This window comes from Pipistrellus kuhlii, unplaced genomic scaffold, assembly GCF_014108245.1.
Source record: "Pipistrellus kuhlii isolate mPipKuh1 unplaced genomic scaffold, mPipKuh1.p scaffold_m20_p_1, whole genome shotgun sequence".
NCBI lineage: Eukaryota > Metazoa > Chordata > Mammalia > Chiroptera > Vespertilionidae > Pipistrellus > Pipistrellus kuhlii.
The window spans coordinates 146,483,930-146,502,340 of NW_023425404.1; the positions used below are offsets into that span (position 1 = coordinate 146,483,930).

At 40.3% G+C, this 18,411-nt stretch overlaps 1 protein-coding gene across 7 annotated transcripts in view; it reads right to left on the minus strand.

The window, feature by feature from the left end:
• Window positions 1-18,411, minus strand: part of AFF1 (AF4/FMR2 family member 1) — a 199,797-nt gene that overhangs the window by 36,235 nt on the left and 145,151 nt on the right. For 4 of the 7 annotated variants that reach the window (XM_036452467.2, XM_036452510.2, XM_045570922.1 and 1 more), the window contains 3 exons: window positions 16,268-16,354; window positions 15,273-15,309; window positions 11,539-11,590 (listed from right to left, as the gene is read on the minus strand). In XM_036452467.2, the coding sequence (XP_036308360.1) occupies window positions 11,539-11,590; window positions 15,273-15,309; window positions 16,268-16,354 (176 nt within the window). The remainder of the gene's footprint in view (window positions 1-11,538; window positions 11,591-15,272; window positions 15,310-16,267; window positions 16,355-18,411) is intronic. The other 3 variants (XM_036452767.2, XM_036452678.2, XM_036452586.2) reach the window with 1 other exon arrangement.

Consider the following 18,411-nt stretch of genomic DNA (forward strand, 5'->3'; position numbering starts at 1 on the left):
AGGAATAAAGGGAGGGAGGAGAAAGACAGGATATATTCAAATTATTTCCTTCTATATTTTCTAACAGCTAGAATAAATGATCAACCATTAAATGAGTTCAGAGTAGATGAATAAATATTTGCAGATGAATGCTTAAAACAGTGCTATAAAAAGTACTATATATGGAGCCCTGGCCAGTGTGGCTCAGTTGTTTGAAGCATCGCCTAGTGCACCAAAAGGTGGTGGGTTTGGTTCCCAGTGGGGCACATACTCAGGTTGCTGGTTCGATCCCCATTTAGGATGTGTATGGGAGGCAACCAGTCAAGGTGATATTTCTCTTCTCACATCCATGTCTCTCTGTCTCTCTCCCTTCATCTCTCTACAATCAATGAAAACAAAAACTACTTTAAAAAGAACTATATCTGAATTAAATAAATGCAGAGTAAGATGTATGAAGCTATCAAGGCAACAGTCACCAAAGAATGCCCTTATCCTACATTTTTTGTTCAAAGGTCATTATTAATATTGAACTCCATTGTTCATGCCCACAAAAAGATTATCTTACATTTGCTTGAACAATGATCAGTGGAAAAAGTAGTAATACAAATAATGTTGTTTAGAACATGTTTAACTACAGCTCTCATTCTGATAAACATAAAAATTCAGCCCACTGCTTCAGTTATATTAATAGTCATCTCTAGGCAGTGTGGTTTATGATGAAGCTACACATTAAAAGTGAATATTTTCCAATCTGTACATGTATGCAAATCTTAATCACTTTTTATCTCTTCCCCTTTACCTTCTTCCGTGGAGATGCCCAAATATTGAAGGAATGAATCAGTAAAAACTCTCTCTACTTCCTCCACCCAATTTATGAGCATGACTATTTGAGGAAATGTTATAGTGAAAAACAAAAACCAAAAAAACCCCAAGTATGCTTAAGTATTATTTATATTCCAAAAAGCAAATTATATTAGAGATTACAATCCTTTAGTATTTCTAAAAATACCTCTTCAATAACCTCACCAACAATTTTTATTTTGGGAATCCTCGGTATAATCACTGTATTTCCTAATGAAAACAAATGCTAAAACTTGGCTCTTTCATACTGACCACCTACATGCAACAGTGTAATTCTTGCCAAGGAAGCCTTTTCACCACCAAATGTACTAACAACATCCTGTGATAAGTTTCTGAAAAACATGAAAACTGTTAACTTGTAAATAGAGATCTCACTCAATAGTTATCTAAAGAAAGCTAAATTCCGATGTTAGCCAGGCTAGACAACACAGCCCTCAGATATAGGACTTGGCAGGAGCAGTCATAATGGTATATAAGAAAAAGTTATTCAACAGGCTTATTGCTGAATGGTGGCTTAGATGGGGTACACACAAGCAAAAAAATAAAAGACCTATCTTTGGAATAAATGTGAGGAAAAAAATCTGACAAATTATATTCAATATTAACTATCAACAACAAAACCATCCTGTGATAAGTTTCTTAATGAATCTCTTTGTTTCTTAGTCATTGGGTTTATTTTGTATAAAATTGATTTGTCTTAATTCTCTGAAACGTCAATGACCATGTAATGCAACCATGCTTCCTGCCGTGAGCAGAGGACTAAATACCCCGTCAGTTGTTTGCCAACTACTGAATGCCCAGCTTCCATGAATATATTCCCCTAGAGTCAATTAGAAAGTACGTATGATGTACTAAGTCAGAAAGTGTAGGTTATGATTTTCAGCTTTGCTTGTGGTTAAGGAATAAAAGGGACCATAGAAAATGCTGTGCCAGATTCTGAAATTACCTCCTTCAGAGCGTTAGACAGACAACTGCAAAACCAGCTTGCAGACACGAAACTTACTCAGGACCTAAGCATGGAAGGACAGTGACCACGGTAGGAAGATTGCTAAAGGTATCTCCAAAGAAACACTCATTCAAAAAGCAATGATGAACCAGTAAGATCCAACAAGGTCTATCAATTACTAGGGATTTATTTACAAAGGGCATCTCATTTAATTAAAATCCACGGGTGTAATTTATCTGATGTGAGAATCAGCACACATAGCATACTGTCAGCATTTGCCAATTCAGCCAAAAGTCACCACAGAACCTTCTAGAAACCACATTTACATCATCGGAGATGAGTAGCTTAACATAAGAAGTATGCTCTTAGTCGGTGGAAGAAAAACAATTTCTAAAGTTTTGATAACAATCAAGTATTACATCTCCAGTTAAGAAAAGTTACTTAAAAGCCATTAACTAGAAAATTAATCACAAATGCCACTGTGATTTTTTTTTTTTTTTTAATCTGTACAGTTGGGGAAAATGTAACTCGACAACAGGTAAAGGTTTTATTTTTTAGAGATAAGGGAAAAATTCAAAGAAATCAGCTGCTAAAGCCTCTACTGTCCCACAATTATATCTGAGGTCAAGAATACTGATATTAGTATACCATCCCATATTATACTTCACAAATTATATGTGAAAGAACTGGCCAATGAATGTGAAGAATAACAAAATTAATTAGAGCACACCTGGGTGAGCACCTTTATACTCATTAAAAAGAATTAAATCTCTGAGAACCAATCCCATTCACACCAATAAAATCTGGGTCAAGAGAATACATGCCCAAAGGATGTACTCAACTATGAGGTTTTCTGGGGCAGGACCAAGTCATTGGTATTTTTATAAATTCTACATCTGGAGCGTGGCAGGTTGGCTATCTAAAAAGCTGGCTGCATGAATAGCACCCCTTTTTTTAATGAGTAACAGTACCACATACTGCACCTCCACTGTGATCAGGACTTACAGGCACTCCCTTCACCCACAACCCTGTAGACTGACTTTGATCTCCTCACCGTCCAAGGATGAAGAACCAGCATGGAGCTGCCACTGAAAAGGACAAGAAACTGGTACATGCTGGAGAGAGGATGCAAAAGCGATTCCATTGGATCCAACCCACTTGCTCTAGCTCACGTAGAACCCAACAGCTAGAAAAACTAACTGGTGCAATGGAATCTAAGTTCCGGTGCCCACAGAGAGAAGAGTTCTATTTAAAAGAAAATATCAAGACAGAGAGAAAGGATTTTCCTCCCTGACTGCTTGAAGATCAACCTCCACCAAGAACAACACAGTAACTATCCAGATCAGGAAACTCATGGCCAACGACTACTTCAGTGAAAACAAATGGTCATCGGTGTCCTCACCCTGGGAAGGCAACAAACAGTACCCAAGACAGAAATTCGGGAAAAATTGGCCAAAATGTACAAGACCAGCAGATGTCCTCTTTGTGTTTTGATTCAGAACCCATTTTGGTGGTGGTGACACAACTGGCTTTGGCACCACTTATGATTCCTTAGATTAGGCAAAGAAAAATGAGCCCACATATAGACTTGCAAGACATGACAACAGAAGGAGCGAAGATTCTTCAGGGACTTTATCTGTGGTGACTGCAGGTTTTTCAGGAGGATTAATTAAGAACCTTTACGAAAAAAAAGGACAATTTAATAAAACAACTATCCTGTGGGAATAAAGTATAGTATTTTTCCTTTATGAAAATCAATAAACTTTAAACCTTACGTACTTTTTAAATTGGTCAAACAACTACTGTAATTTCACTTTCAACCTCTAAGAGAAAGCAGGAATTTCAGAGCACACGCACCATACGGGCCTACCTTGGCACCGTTCAAAAGCGGCCAAGTGCTCTGGTAATGCAACTCTTTGAACTACCACGTAGGTTTAACCACTGCTGGTTAGGCAAACTTTCGACTTAAGAGGTTACAATCCTCAAACCCCTCGCACAAATGCATTCTTCTGGCAGCCGTTCTGCGAAGCTCAGACCCGGCACAGGTTCTGGCAGGCGTGTCTCAGTGACTCAGTGCAGTTGTTACTGTGAAGACACACCGGACAAGCCTTTATTCCCTTTCCATTCCTAAGACTGGGCTTGTCAAAGAGCTCACCGCCAATATTCTGTAACATCTCAATGCCAACCCCCCAAACTACTTAAATAAACTAACTTCTTGGCTTAAATTTTCCTATGATCTGGCTCTCCATTTTATTTGGGAAAGAGCAAGTGAAAGCAAGCTCAGCAACTAGTAAGTTACAACCCTGGTATTAGGTGCTTGAATGGTATATAAAGTAATGCTTTTCAGAATTGTTAATGAGCATGTAAGAATGTGTAAACTTGCACAAACCTAAAACTGATTTGGGGACAGAACAGGCAATGGATTTTATGGAGAGAGAAAGAGTTTGGGCACCAAGTAGATACATAATTTCCTAAATTTTCAATCCAATCAGGCTTTGATTCCTTTTTTTTTTTAAAATAAAGGGCAGAAACAAGAACTATAAATGTTTTGTATATGATGATGGGAGGCTACAAATAATGAAGAGGGCTTAACATACAAGAAATGAAAAAATAAAAAAGCAGATCTTAAGCAGTTGTGACAACATATAAGGGGAACTCTCCTAAGAGCGAGAGTAGTTGGCAGAATTCAGATTCATGGTTTATAGGAGATTATGGATTAATCAGGTATAGGGAAAAGTGACTCAGCACATGATTTAATATACCCTGTTTCCCCGAAAATAAGACAGTGTCTTATATTAATTTTTGCTCTCAAAGATGCGCTAGGTCTTATTTTCAGGGGATGTCTTATTTTTCCATGAAGAAGAATACGGTACACATTTATTGTTAAATGAAAATAAAGGAAATTTATTACCTGTATACAGTACGGTAAATTAATTTTCATTCTGAGACAGAGCCTAGGGGGGCCTTATTTTCGGGGGGTGGGTGCCTTATACTGTATTTCACTCTGAAGAAAACCTGTAAGTAGGTCTTATTTTCGGAAGATGTTTTATTTTTGGGGAAACACGGTAATAATGATCATTTAATATAGTAATGATCATCTGAAATCAAATAAGGATGAGAAAAATCTTAAGAATATAAATGAGGGAAAATGTGAAGTTAATAAATAAAATTAAGTCAGTAAGTATGACAAATAAGATACCATTGCAAGGGTGGCATATGGCATTACTAGAAAAAAAATCTAGAAAAACTATTGCTGAAATTATGTTTATTAAATACTAGAGGCCTGGTGCACAAATTCATGCACGGATGGGGTCTGGCTGCCCACCCCAAAGGGGGTTGATCAAGGCCGGGCTGGTGTGGGAGAGAGGCCATGGATGGTTGGGAGGGGCCAATCGGGGCCCTGATTGGGCTGGTTTGCCATTGCAATGTGCATCATAGTGACTGGTCTTTCCGGTCGTTCATCATTCCAATCGCTTGGCACTTCTATGCATAGATTGCTCAGAGGTATTCAATCAAATTTATGTATAATAATTTGCCTTCCACATTTATTCTGGGTTGTTACTATTATATGCCAGGCCCTACTCGAGATTCTAAGCAGACAAAATCCCTGCTCTTGAGGCACTTACAGTCTGGAGCAGCGATTTTTAGCAGGTGTGCCACAAATTTTTAAAAAACAGTTAATAGCTGACTTTGTAGTCAGGGGCCCTGACCTCTTGTCCCTTAGATTGTTAAATGTTTAAAAAAAAAAAAAAGGCCAACACAACAGCCATTCAGTATGAATGAATCAAAATTATACTTTTGGGGGAGAGAGGAGGAGTCAGATCAGCAAAAATACATTTTCTTAGTGTACCGCAGGATTTTAGTAACTAGTTTATATGTGCCATGAGATGAAAAAGGTTGAAAATTGCTGGTGTGGAGGAAGGAGATAAACAGCTAATCCCTTTTCAATGGAGGAGAACAAAAGCATAAGAAAGATAGGTGTGGGTTGCTCTTCTCCATGGGTAGTTAGGAAAGAGTGTTGATAAGGAGATGACATCCAAGGAAAGACCTGAGAGGGGTAAGGATTGGGGGAAAAGCAGTCAGAGTATAGAAAACAGCAGGAGGCCAAAGTGGCCAGAATGGAAAGTGTACTTGTGTATTGGGGTGGGGTGGGGAGAAGGGTTGGTTATGGAGGGCCTAGGCAGGGAGAAGAGGTAGGGGGCGGCGTTATGGGGAGAAAGGGAGGGAATATGAAATCTCATGGAAGTAAACCATACTTTGTTTACAGCCCAGCATCCCAGAGTGGGTGGGATGTACAAATTAGTTTAGGCCTAATAGATTCTTAGAAATTTAAAACATGTTTTATTCAATCATTCAATCCATGTTTAAATTAGTCTAGGTTCACTTAGTAAATTAGCAGTTATGTTTAAAAATGAGACTTAAGTAGATCCTTAAGAGCTCCTTTAAACCATGTTTTGCATATGCAAATGGACCACTTTAAAGTAGTCACTTTCAATAAGAATTATTTTCTGGTGTTTTCAAATGCCTTACTCCTTGCAGCATAAGTTATCAAGCCCCTTTAAAGGGGGGCAAGCATTTTCTGCCTCCCTCTCACCATTCAGGCTCCAGATCAATGTCACCTCCTCTGAGAGACTTTTTCTGACCTCCTCCCAGAAGTATCACCAACATCCAAGCCGGTCACTATCACATCACCAAGTCTATATTACCTGCCACCCTCCTTTAGTTACAAGACATGGAAGACAAGAGTATTGTCTTATTGGTCATTGTTTCCCACAAGTATATAAAGCAGCACTAGGTACACACAAAGCCTGTGTTCGATAATTATGCACTGAATGGAGAATGGCAATTTTTGAAAATATCTCCAAGTCACCTGGAGCCAAGCCCAGCAAATCCTATATAATAAAAGCGTAACATGCAGATCGAATGAACAGCAGAATGATTGGTTGCTATGATGTGCACTGACCACCAGAGGGCAGGTGCTCAATGCAGGAAATGCCCCCTAGTGGTTAGTGTGCTCCCTCAGGGGGGGCGCTGTTCAGCCATAAGCCATAAGCCAGGCTCACAGCTGGCTGGTGGGTGGTAAGGAGTGAGGGGTCCCCAACTGCAAGAGCCCCAGACTGCAAGAGGGATGTCTGATTGCTGGCTTAGGCCCTATCCCCAGCAGGTGGGCATCCCCCAAAAGGGTCCCGACTGTGTGAGGGTGCAGGCCAGGCTGAGGATCCCTCGCCTCAGTGCACAAATCTCATGCATCGGGCCTCTAGTAATTTATATAACTGAAGTCAAAGGCACATTAAAGAATGATGAGAAGACTTCCATTTGTAGGACACAGGTTCGTTTACTTAACACTTCCCTATTATATGACAAAATTATTATTTTCCATTTTATTTGACCTTTCCTCTTAGACCAAGTATAGGGGTATGTATTATCCTAAAGGGGTGCTCCCAAAGTAGTACAAGTCAAAGCTGCATCATTTGAAAGTATAGCTCCGAAGTGAATACTCTGAAAAGGACGATCCATCCAGCTCCTTACCAGTATTTTTGTAATTATTTAAAAGAGGCTTTGTTGCATAGCCTCATCAGAATATGCCTTCAACATTACCAAAGTTTCAAGCATGAACTCATGTACAATGTTAAGTCAAACACTGTCCTGCAAGACATCCTAGAATATTGTCCAGTCAAGTTGAAAGTCCAAGAGTTAAACTGACTATTCCAAGGGTCTATCATCCTACAATGAACTAGTCATAGCAAAATGCAGATGGGGGGAAAAGGTGAATCTACAAGTGGAAGTTGCAGTGTTTTCTAAATATTGGTTTAATGTATCCTAGTGACTATAATTCTGAAATAAGCAGCTTAAAACACACACACCACACATACACACACACACTGCACAGAATTATTCTCTTTGTTTGCTTCCATTTAAGAACAGAAATCTTCAATACTCAATCCTACAAACTCTCATTTCCCGACAGCATGGCTAACATTAACATACTTAAAAGAAAAGCTCTCTGCCTTATTTTCTTTCATTTGACACCTCTACCTCTCCTAACAAATCACTTCCCAATATATCTAGGTTACTAACATCGTTATGAACAGCGGGTTCCCTGGATCCTCAATCATTTGATCAGGTAAGTTGAGGGTGAAAACAAGGTGTTTCCTTTTCTAACAACACCTGGCATTGAGTACTGAGCATTAATAGAACGGGGTCTCCACTTACACTCTGAGAGGCTGAAGGTTGAAGGTAGAACTACCAAGGTATAACTGATAGCGCACGTCTGTTTCTTGTTTACAGGAGATGGGTGTGATCTCAGTGACAAATAATTCATAAACTATGCACATTAGGTGATTTCTACCACTTCTTCCATAATATTTATCAGCAAATAGCACTGTAAGTTAGAGCTGCCATTAAAATAAATGATCCAGGCAAAACACTTTCACATAAAATAAGCTAACATTTAAAGAAAATACAAAAAGAAGTATCTTAAAAAAGATTTAGTTTCAAAACCAATAATGTTTTGAATATAAAAGTTGAAAACTCAGGCTCTTTTAAAAAATGTGTCAGTCTCTTCTCAGCCTTCATTGTCTGTGTACCATTTCTTCTCATCACACTTTCAGGATCTCAATCCTAGTCTATTTTTTTCTTCTTCTTCCTCCAATCCCAGTCTTTAAGTCTAGATACTGCATTTTCCTTTTCAAAAGAAACTTCCCATGTATGAAAATAAATGCAAACTGCTTATAATGGCTAAGTTCTATCTCTTAGTCTAAATAAACACTGATGATTTCTGAGAGAGAGGGAAGAAAAATAAAGGAGGGTACTTTTTAATAAGGACTTAGCAATTTCAGGACAGGGGTGGGAAGGGAGAAAAAAGTTAGCCACAATAATATCTAGAGACTGCTTTATAGTTTCTTAAACATTAACAGATTATCCCTTCTGAAAGGCTGGCAAAGAATTGATACCCGTAACTGTATCTGGCTGCACAGAAGGGAATGTTCCCAATCATATAAAGGACTAATAAAAAAGGAAAGACCCCTGAGAGCTGCACAGACCTAAGCCTCGGGAAGGAAGAGGATTCCAAAGCCATGAACCTCCTCCCCTAAACTGAGGGGAAATGGCACCGGTACCAACATCCTAGCTAATCGCTCCCCTCTGAGCTTAGCAGAAGGAATTCATCATTTGAGAACTAACTAGAGCTTCAACCACAAAAAATAAAAACAATGGATTCTGTACATATTTGTTTCCCACCGACATCCTCTCCACCGGCCTAGCACCCCTGCTCCTCCACAGTCTGAACAGACAGAAATTAAGAAGGCTCCAGGTATTCTCCAGTACAGGGCCCTTCTGTTCTCCTTCACACACCCTATTCCACTTTTCTAAGGAGTCCCAACTATTAGTAACTCTGAAAGAAAAAGCATTCTGACCTAGGTTGACTTTTGAAACCGAAGTACAAATGACTGGAATTAACATTTCTTTCCTGACATTCAAAGTACATTAGACTATCTCCCAGGCACTGTATGTGTCACTCAAGCAGTTTAAGTGCATGTCAAAGGACCCTAATGCTGACACCAGATCAAATTAACCTGTGAGCACTAAGAGGTTGACTGTACTAAATCTGAAACAATGACTGCACTTTACAAATTAATTGGGACACTGCTTTCATCAAGTCTCCATAAATGTGATTCCTGTAACATACAGGTACATTTCATTTGGGCACTTACCAATACCACCACCTCCACCCCCACAGCCCCCCCCCATCAACCCAGGCTCAGTACTCATTTCTCTCCTGGACCACTCTCCACTCCCTCTTTGCCTCCACCAGGCCCTACTTTCATTCCTTCCCTAGGTCAATGAGGGTCATGACAAAATGCTTTGCTAGTTAATTTTATATATAGCAAATTAATAGTTTTTATAAAGAGAACACTACATAGGTCACAAGAGATAAGTGTACCAGTTAGAAACTTCCAGGCACCTCTGATTTCAGTGGTTTCACTGACTTATCAGAACTACCCATATCTCTGAGTAGCATTAAGTCCCCACCAACTACCTAAGCCCAGAAAGCTGATGGAATCTGTGGTGGGAATCTGCTCCACCTGAAGCTACTTCTGAGGCCTAGATCTGCCTCATTTCTCCCTTTCCTCACAGGCCAGGGACACAGCTGCTCTCTGCTGGTGCTGCTCCCTCCACTCACTCACTTCTACTCTTACAGTCAAGTGAGAGGCAAGCTCTTCAACTGCCTCTTCCTCACTGCCCCCCAGAGACACTGGCCAGGCCTTTTATGGTCTAACTGGCCCTACTACCGGCCATTATAAAGAGCACAAGTTACAGTCATTACAACTGTGGGCCTTCGGGCTGTGGTTTCTATCTTCTATCCAGCTATCAACTGGCATAGTTAACAAACTTCCTTCTTTAAATGTAATTAATCTAAGAAAGCGATTTTAGACTTCAAAATTTGTGAGCCAGGACATTTTTTTCTCTTTAAGAAAAAAACAAAAAAGGGGAGAGGATAACTGACATATGGTTCAGTTTTCTTTTCTAGCACAGGACAATACAAACAAGCAAAACCTCCCCTTCTGCCAGTAGCACAAATGAAATAGATCTTTTATTACACACACACACAAATCCATCCCTTAAACCACATGTGTCAAACACAAGGCCCGCGGGCCAAATCCGTCCCGCCAGGCCTTGCAATGTGGCCCACACCGCGCTGTCATCACTGCACTCCGCTGCGTTTCCATCACAATGACAGTTTATGACTGTTCAGTAAACCATTCGGCCCGCGATTTAGGCTTGATTTTAGATTTTGGCCCCATCTCTGATTGAGTTCGACACCCCTACGGCTTAAACTATAATAAATTTACTTTTTAAATATCTCATCATATTGTTCTTTTTTTCCTTATTTTGCTATGGAGAAACGAAAACAAATTGCATCAAGTGAACAGTGGCAATTGGGAATGGTGATTTAACTTGGTCCCGTATTCAGTTATGGTAAGAAAGACAAAATTACCTCTTTATCTCAACTATACAGTTTTTTAAAAAATATTCAATCCATAGTAATCCCCGTTTCCAAAATATATGGAACAAATATTATGCCCAGAAAATGGGAGTCTGAACCTGAACCTGAGACTAGCCAGCCCACATCGTTAATAACTGATTAGATTCCTAAGGAAAGGCCTTCTCACTTAGTCCCCAAACACCATTTCTAGGAGTGTGAAAAGAAAGAGCTATTAGTTCAATATCATCAAGAAATGACAAACTGGGTCAAAATGCTGATTTAAAAATCTTTATTATGTAGTTTAAATTGTTCCAAAACCCCAAAATATATCCGGACTTCCTTGGCCTTAATAAAGAACAGCTGGGCAGTAGGACTCATTCTGTAAAACTAGGCCAAAAAGGTGACAGCAAATCTTAAATTGTGCACACCCCCCAAGATGTTTCCAAAAGCTAAAGCTACTTAAGACTAAAATTTATACAGCTAAAACCTTCTATTTTCTAGTTAATATGTAAAATATGGCTCAAATGCCATTCTTCTGAGAAAAACCCTTATCAAACTCTCCTATGGTGCCTAATGCTTCAACACAACTTAATCCAAATAAAAATGTAGGTCATTTGTTCCCTCTACAGTGAGCAGTATTTTATGAACTTCATTACAGGAGGAAAAAAAAAAATAAAAAAAAAAATCCAAGCAATAGATTTACACGGGAAATTACAATGTATCAATAGTATTACAAACTTTTAATGAATAAAAGCATTTTACTTACGATGTTCCCTGCTGAGAATGAGGGCGGGTTTTTGAAGATGTATCATATTGTTCTATGGGGGAGGGGAAAAATGATTAGAGCAGCACTGTGACGTATGTTCATGAGATTTTTTACTTATAATTTCCATTTTTTTGGTGTTCCCTCACCTTCTTCACCTAAACAGTATATTCAAATTCTGTCCACCAGGGTGCTAAACTGTACCTAGCATGATCCCCCCCTTAGAAGGGACACTATTTATGTTCCTTCTAAGGGAGGGCTTGCTCCAAGTTAAAAACCCTTAACAAAGCGCACACACTCCTAAAAGCACTGCCTGCAGCAGGCCCTGCCACTCTGTACTGCCTGCGAGGAAGGATGCCCAGGGGACTCCGGGTGGGGGCTCAGAGGGAAGCACCAGGGCAGAGCTGCTCCCATCCCACCTGGTTTCCCCTCAGGTATCTATCAGTCATTTGCTAGCACTCCATTTACAGCCTCTGTCCTTGGCCAAACCTACCGCTGATCCCTCCATTATTCAACATCTCCCACAATTTACATATTCATCAGCTACTTATAGAGTGTCTCATAGATAAGATGTTCAGGACACTTGACCCTGTCCTCAATGAGCTTCGAGTTGACTGTGGGGCATCAAATAGCACAAATACCTACAATGTTAGGCAGTGTGAGATTAAGTACACCAATTGATCATAAAGTAATTGTCCCAGGAATTAAGAGAACTGCCCGTTGGTTGATTAGAGGAGGAAATCAGAAAGGGAACCCCATGAACTGTCACAAAGGGCGGCTGAGATTCTGACAGAATGACTCTGGCAGAAGGGTGAGAAGAGGTGCAGAGAGGAGGGCACTGTGAACGGAGGTGCAGAGAGGAGGCGTAGCAGCAGCACGGATTTGGAAAGGCTGAGGCTGGGGTGAGAATCGGTGAAGAAGGACATGGAAAGACAAGCGCAAGTCAGGTTTTGGAGGGCTCAGAAGGCCAGGGTGGGAAGCTATGACTATTTGTTGAGCAATGAGACACCACCAAAGGCCTAAACAGGGTCCTGATGCAGCTATTCCTCAGGAAGAGTACTCTGGGGGTGCAGCCCGGGCTAACCTAGAAGGGAGCAGGAAACGTCAAATATGGCGGCAAACCAGTTAAGAAGCTGCTGATTCTGTCTGAACATGAGGTAGCAGGGACCTGAAACAGGACTCGAGTGGGATGGAAATATGGATGCCTTTGGGCAAGAGTGAGTGATACTTTTCACAAAGGTCATGTGGACCCTGGATATTTGCAATTAATCACTTTATCCTCATGGTGGCAGCAGCTCTTACATAATATTTTTAAATTCAGCTAGAAAGTCAGGGCCAGGACTGCAAATGAGAGGGCCTAGGGTCAGTCACCTCTGGCCATGTGCAGGGACTCCTGTCCAATCATCCTGACTGGCCCTCAGCCTCACGAGGCTCTGTTACCCGCAGGCAGGTATGTTCCCACACGTGGATGTGAACACACGAGTAAAATCCCTACACTTCATACTCTGAACTCTACAAAACTGTAAGATGGCTTTCAAGACATCTGAATTCTCTTGCTGGGCATACTTTGAAAAATATATGTCAAACTTTACTTTTCTGAAAGCTATATCCATATAAACTCTACTCCCTCTTCATCCAACACACAACTAGACCCTTTACAGTCTGACCAGGCTCCACACAGACCACATCTCCCCAAGGTCAACAAGGTTCCACAGAACACCCACAGACAAGTGGTGGCAATGAGACCCCAAGGTGGTATCGGTGAGCCAAGACCTATAGGAAACTTCTCATCAGAGAAGCAAAGAGTGGCCTGCATGAGTCCACAGGCAAGGGGACACCCATACCTGGACAAGGAAGCACTTACTGGTCCATCTTCAACTATATTGCTAAGCGGGGAAATCCATTTAAAGGATGAGCAGGCCCTTCTAAACCAGGAGCTAGCCATCAAGCTGTGAGTGACCCAGTGGGAGGCACATAGCTGGCAGCCAGCAAGTGTGGGTACAGGGGCACCGTAGTCCTGTCCACAGCTGAGCTGGCAGCCTACCTGCAGGCCCGCACCACTCCACCAGCTAGCGATCTCTGCCTCAGCCGCCAAGATGCTGAGAAAAAAGATTTCCCAATCTCCCCAAGCAGCCATTGATTTCTGTCCATTTTATCTTGCTACTTTATATAACACTGGACAATATGGTCAGTTCTTTGCAAGACCTTATTCAGTTCTCTAGAGCAGAAGACAAGCAAACTTTTTCTGTAAAGGTCAGACGTATATTTTACACTTTGCATGCTACACCTTGTGGCTTAATAATAAATAAGCAGGCACGGCTGTGTCCTAATAAAACCTGTACAAAAACCAGCTGCAGAACAGGTTGGCTTTGTAGGCTGTAGTTTTTCTGGCCTTCCTCTAGATCAGTGGTTCTCAACCTTCCTAATGCCGTGACCCTTTTAATACAGTTCTTCATGCTGTAGTGACCACCAACCATAAAATTATTTTTGTTGCTACTTCATAACTGTAATTTTGCTACTGTTATAAATCATAATGTAAATATCTGTGTTTCCTCTACAGCAGCAGTTACCAACCTGTGGGTCCCGACCCACAGGTTGAGAACCGATAGCAAGGTCACCTAAGACCATCAGAAAACATAGATATTTACATTATGATTCATAACACTAGCAAAATTAGTCATGAAGTAGCAACAAAAATAATTTTATGGTTGGGGTCACACACAATGAGGAACTGTATTAAAGGGTTATGGCATTAGAAAGGTGAGGACCACTGCTCTAGAGGAAGGATGCTCTGATTCTTGCTTTTCTCATCTTTTTACTCTCCTCACATCCAATTAAAATGGTAGAAAAATCAAGAGAGAAAAATGCAAGTGATGAAAAGGAATGAGATGGAAAAGATGAAGGAAGAGTCACCTCCACGGAACATCTACCTCTGAGGTCCCTCTCCCCACACAACCTACTGTGGTCCCCATTCTTTGAAGACTAAATCTTTAGAACTTGGGCACCTACTACACAGTATTAAAATACTCTAGTCGATTTTATAAGATATGAAATGCCTTGCATATAGTTGGGACAAAAAGAATCAAAATTACTAATAAAGAGAAGAGATGGATAAAGTTAGCTTTTTTCCATTTATCTCAGAATTTTCAAGTATTTACAATCCATAAAAGGGGTTAAAATTTTAATTATATGGCAAATACACACAGAGGGACTAAAGAAGCTGTGTGCTGCATTTTTTATAAAAATTTCTTACTTTTGTATCAAGAAATAAAAGAACCACACAAAATATCCCAACTTGGCCTATACAAGGGCAAGCAAAACTAGGGTTACAGTTGTTCACATGGAAAGACATGCAGGTTATGAGTATTACAAAAGCTTTATCAAACCAAAAAGCTTTATCATTCACAACTGTAAACCTATATTTGCCCACCCTTGTATACAATTCCTGGATTATAATGCTTGAGAATCTTATTCAAGATATTGATCACATGTCAGGTAATACCAAATTACAGATGTTAAGGACTTTACTAAAACAGATTCATGAACACTTTGCAACAATCTGAAATTCTACCTAAAGAGCAGCTTTATATTGGTCTTACATTCCCATTCTTTCAACACAAGACGCCTCATCTCTGCTGGGCATTTTTCATTAATGTTTTTTCCCCCCTTTAATATCAAAACAGTGAGAACCAAGCTTTGTTCTCCAGTGCAATAATCAGTTCCACATATTTACTTACTTTGGTTTTGGGTTGCAGAAATGATGTGCTGAGAATCCTATAAAGAAAAAGATTAAAAAAAACAGTTAAGGTTTATAAAATTAAGGTTGCATCAAGCTAAATCTATTAACCACTAATAAGTCTAATTTTTACACAAAATAGGTTTTATGGCTTCTCTTCTTTACTAGTTCATTTTTCCTTTAGTATTGAGCAAAGATTTTTTTAAAAACAAAGTGTATATGATATTTTACTTTGAACATGAACCACCTTTTTAAAAAACTATCATTAGAAAATATGCCAAGTATCAAATGTGGCAAATACTAATTTGAGAAAACATAACTTTTTTTTACAACAATGCCATGGAAAGGAATGGCTTTAATATATTAATAATGTGCATGCATATATCAGGTTAGACAGAACACCTTTTTAATAAAGGTATTTCTACATTCTGAAGACTATCCTAAAGTACAACGCCCCCCAAAGAAAAATGGTACTATTTTTATGTTATTTCACTGCTCATAAATACTGCAACAGAAACACCTGTCAGCTGTTGATTTGCTTGTTCTGAAACCAGCACAACTGTAGCAGATCATGTTAAACTTTAACAAAATTTAAGAAATGTAAGTAGTGTAAGATGCATGTACGCATGTATGTAGGTATGTATGTGTGTAAATGTTTATATCTCCATTCTAAACTAGGAATCAGACAACCCACCTCACTTATTTTCCTGTACCTCTGTTTTCCCATCTCTAGGGAATGACTCTCAAATGAGAGGATTTATTGGAAAGTACTGAATGCTTTCATAAGCTACAAAACCCTATACAATTACTATTATAAAAAAATTAGACATAATTTAGATAAGTGTTTGAAAGCATTAGAAAGCACTTTAGAAGTCAAATTAATTGTGATTTTAACATAATTGCCAAAGAGTTCAGCAAGTAGCAGTTGACTAATCTGGCTCACAGCAATCCCAGACTGCACTCTGGGTGCAGTGCCTGTGGCACCGAGGGCATTACCTTGGTGGGAAAAGGGAATTTGGAGGGCTCAGCGGTACTGGGCGTATGTATTGCTGTCAGAGGAGGTGGCCACGAATGGGTCATTTCCTGAAAAGAGATTTGGGGAAGGGAGAAAAAGCCAATTATAAATAGAACACATTGCTACTGAAGCTAATTGTGTAAACAATGCAGGGTGGATTGATGGTAAGTGAAAAAGCAAAACTGAAAGTTATTTCATTTACTTTTAAAAAATCTCCTACTGAAAGGGCTATGCTCAAAAGCTGAAGATCTCCAACTTATAAAACTGAAAAGAAAAAAATCAGCATGAAGGAGAAAAACAAAAGCATACAACAGTCTTAACACTGAATACTGTAAAGTGTACACACGGGTGTAGGTATTACCAGAGCTTATGTAACTGCGAAAGAGGAGCCCCTGCTCAATGCTTTCTTTCTCCCCCAGCTTCTTTATTGCATTTCCTGGAATTATTTAAGTTCAAAGGAAGAACTTTCCTATTTGACTTAAGTAAACAAGTAATTTAGGTCACTTGTTCCTCTTGGGAGAGTTTTAATGGATTTGACCCTTCCCTGATGCACACTATTAGTACATAAGGACAGTGTGGAGGAGAGAGCCTTAAAAAATCACCTCCCTTTCCAAGATCAGAAGTTTAATTTCTATTTACTCATAGAAGCAAGGTTTCTAAATCTCACAAATTAATATATTTACTTTGCCATGAATTCTTTTTTCTAAGCACATTCATGAGTTGTATTTTACTTTGTTAAAAACAATGTCAGATTAAAGGTGTCCAATCACAAATACGTACATGTGTACGTACACACACACACTTTGTCAAAGAGCTAAAGTGGCACGGGGGTCATTAACTCCAACCTTCCCTTTTACCAATGAGAAAACTGAGCTCCAAAATGACTGAAAGGAAGCCAGTGGCTGACAGCACAGGGTATGGGCCTCCTGCCTTTCCTGTCTAAATGAAAAAACCAATTCCCACATTTTTGGCCAAGAGCAGAGAGGACTTTTTTAACACTTTTGACAATCTAACATGGAGTGACTGTCAGCCGTGCCAGTTATGTCAAGAGCTATGTCGACTGAGGAGATCTGGGGAACAGGAACGGCCAAAACCACAAGTCTGGACACTGGGAGAGGGCCTTCAGGTCAATAATGATATGGAGTGGGACCTCTGCCCATTGGTACTATAAGAACTCAGAGCTCCGACCTCCAGGCGCTTGATGTACTAAGTCACGACTGGAGCCCTGACTGACTCCCACTCCATCCGACAGGGGCACCCCTGTAGCTGCCTGTCTTGGGACCTACATGCACCTCTCCACTGCAGACAGCGCCAGTGAGCGGGACTTTGCACTGGATGCTCGCTCTGCTCACTTCTAGCTGCCTGTAACTCTGCTGTCTTATTGGGGAGGTCTCTGTGGAAAGACACAAGCATGTGTGGGTGACTCCTTTAAAGGATGCTCCCTTGCTCATGTCATCATGTGTGTTAGACCTGACTGGCAAACTGGCTTAAGGAGTGACAGGCAACCCTCTACCAACAAGCTGACCACCCTAGACCAGGCTGTAATATCTCCTCCTCTGCGTAACACATTGTGTACTGCAACACTTCCTTCTTTCCAAAGTGCTCACCAGCCTTTCTCTGACCACTCTGACCACAGAATCGCCCACGGATCCCACCACAGCTGAACATGGTGCTCTAGTACAGCTGTCGCCAACCGGTGGTCCGTGAGGTACGAGAGGTTGGCAACCACTGCTCTAGTAGGTTATTTCCTATACCAAACTCAGTTCGCATCTCCCCTGGCCTGTCCCCACAGCCCCTCTCTGAGTCGCTACAGCCCCAGAATGGACAGAAATGGCCCGGCACAGTAATTAGCAGAGTAGCTGCTGTTGACCAACCCTCACCAGCCAAGGGAACCTGCATTCTTGGAGCTCTGTGAGCCTCAGATCTCAATAGCAGGTGGACTAAAACCACTTATTTTTCAAAGAGTTATGGGTAACTTAGGTAAAATGCCTGGATACATGATGCATAGAAAGCACTTAAATTAAAAGCATTACAACTTTTAATTAATAGTCTCGCTTTTGAAGAACTTCAACACTGCACCAAAGAGAGCTCCTTACTGTTTTATTTATTTGATACTTTAAACTGT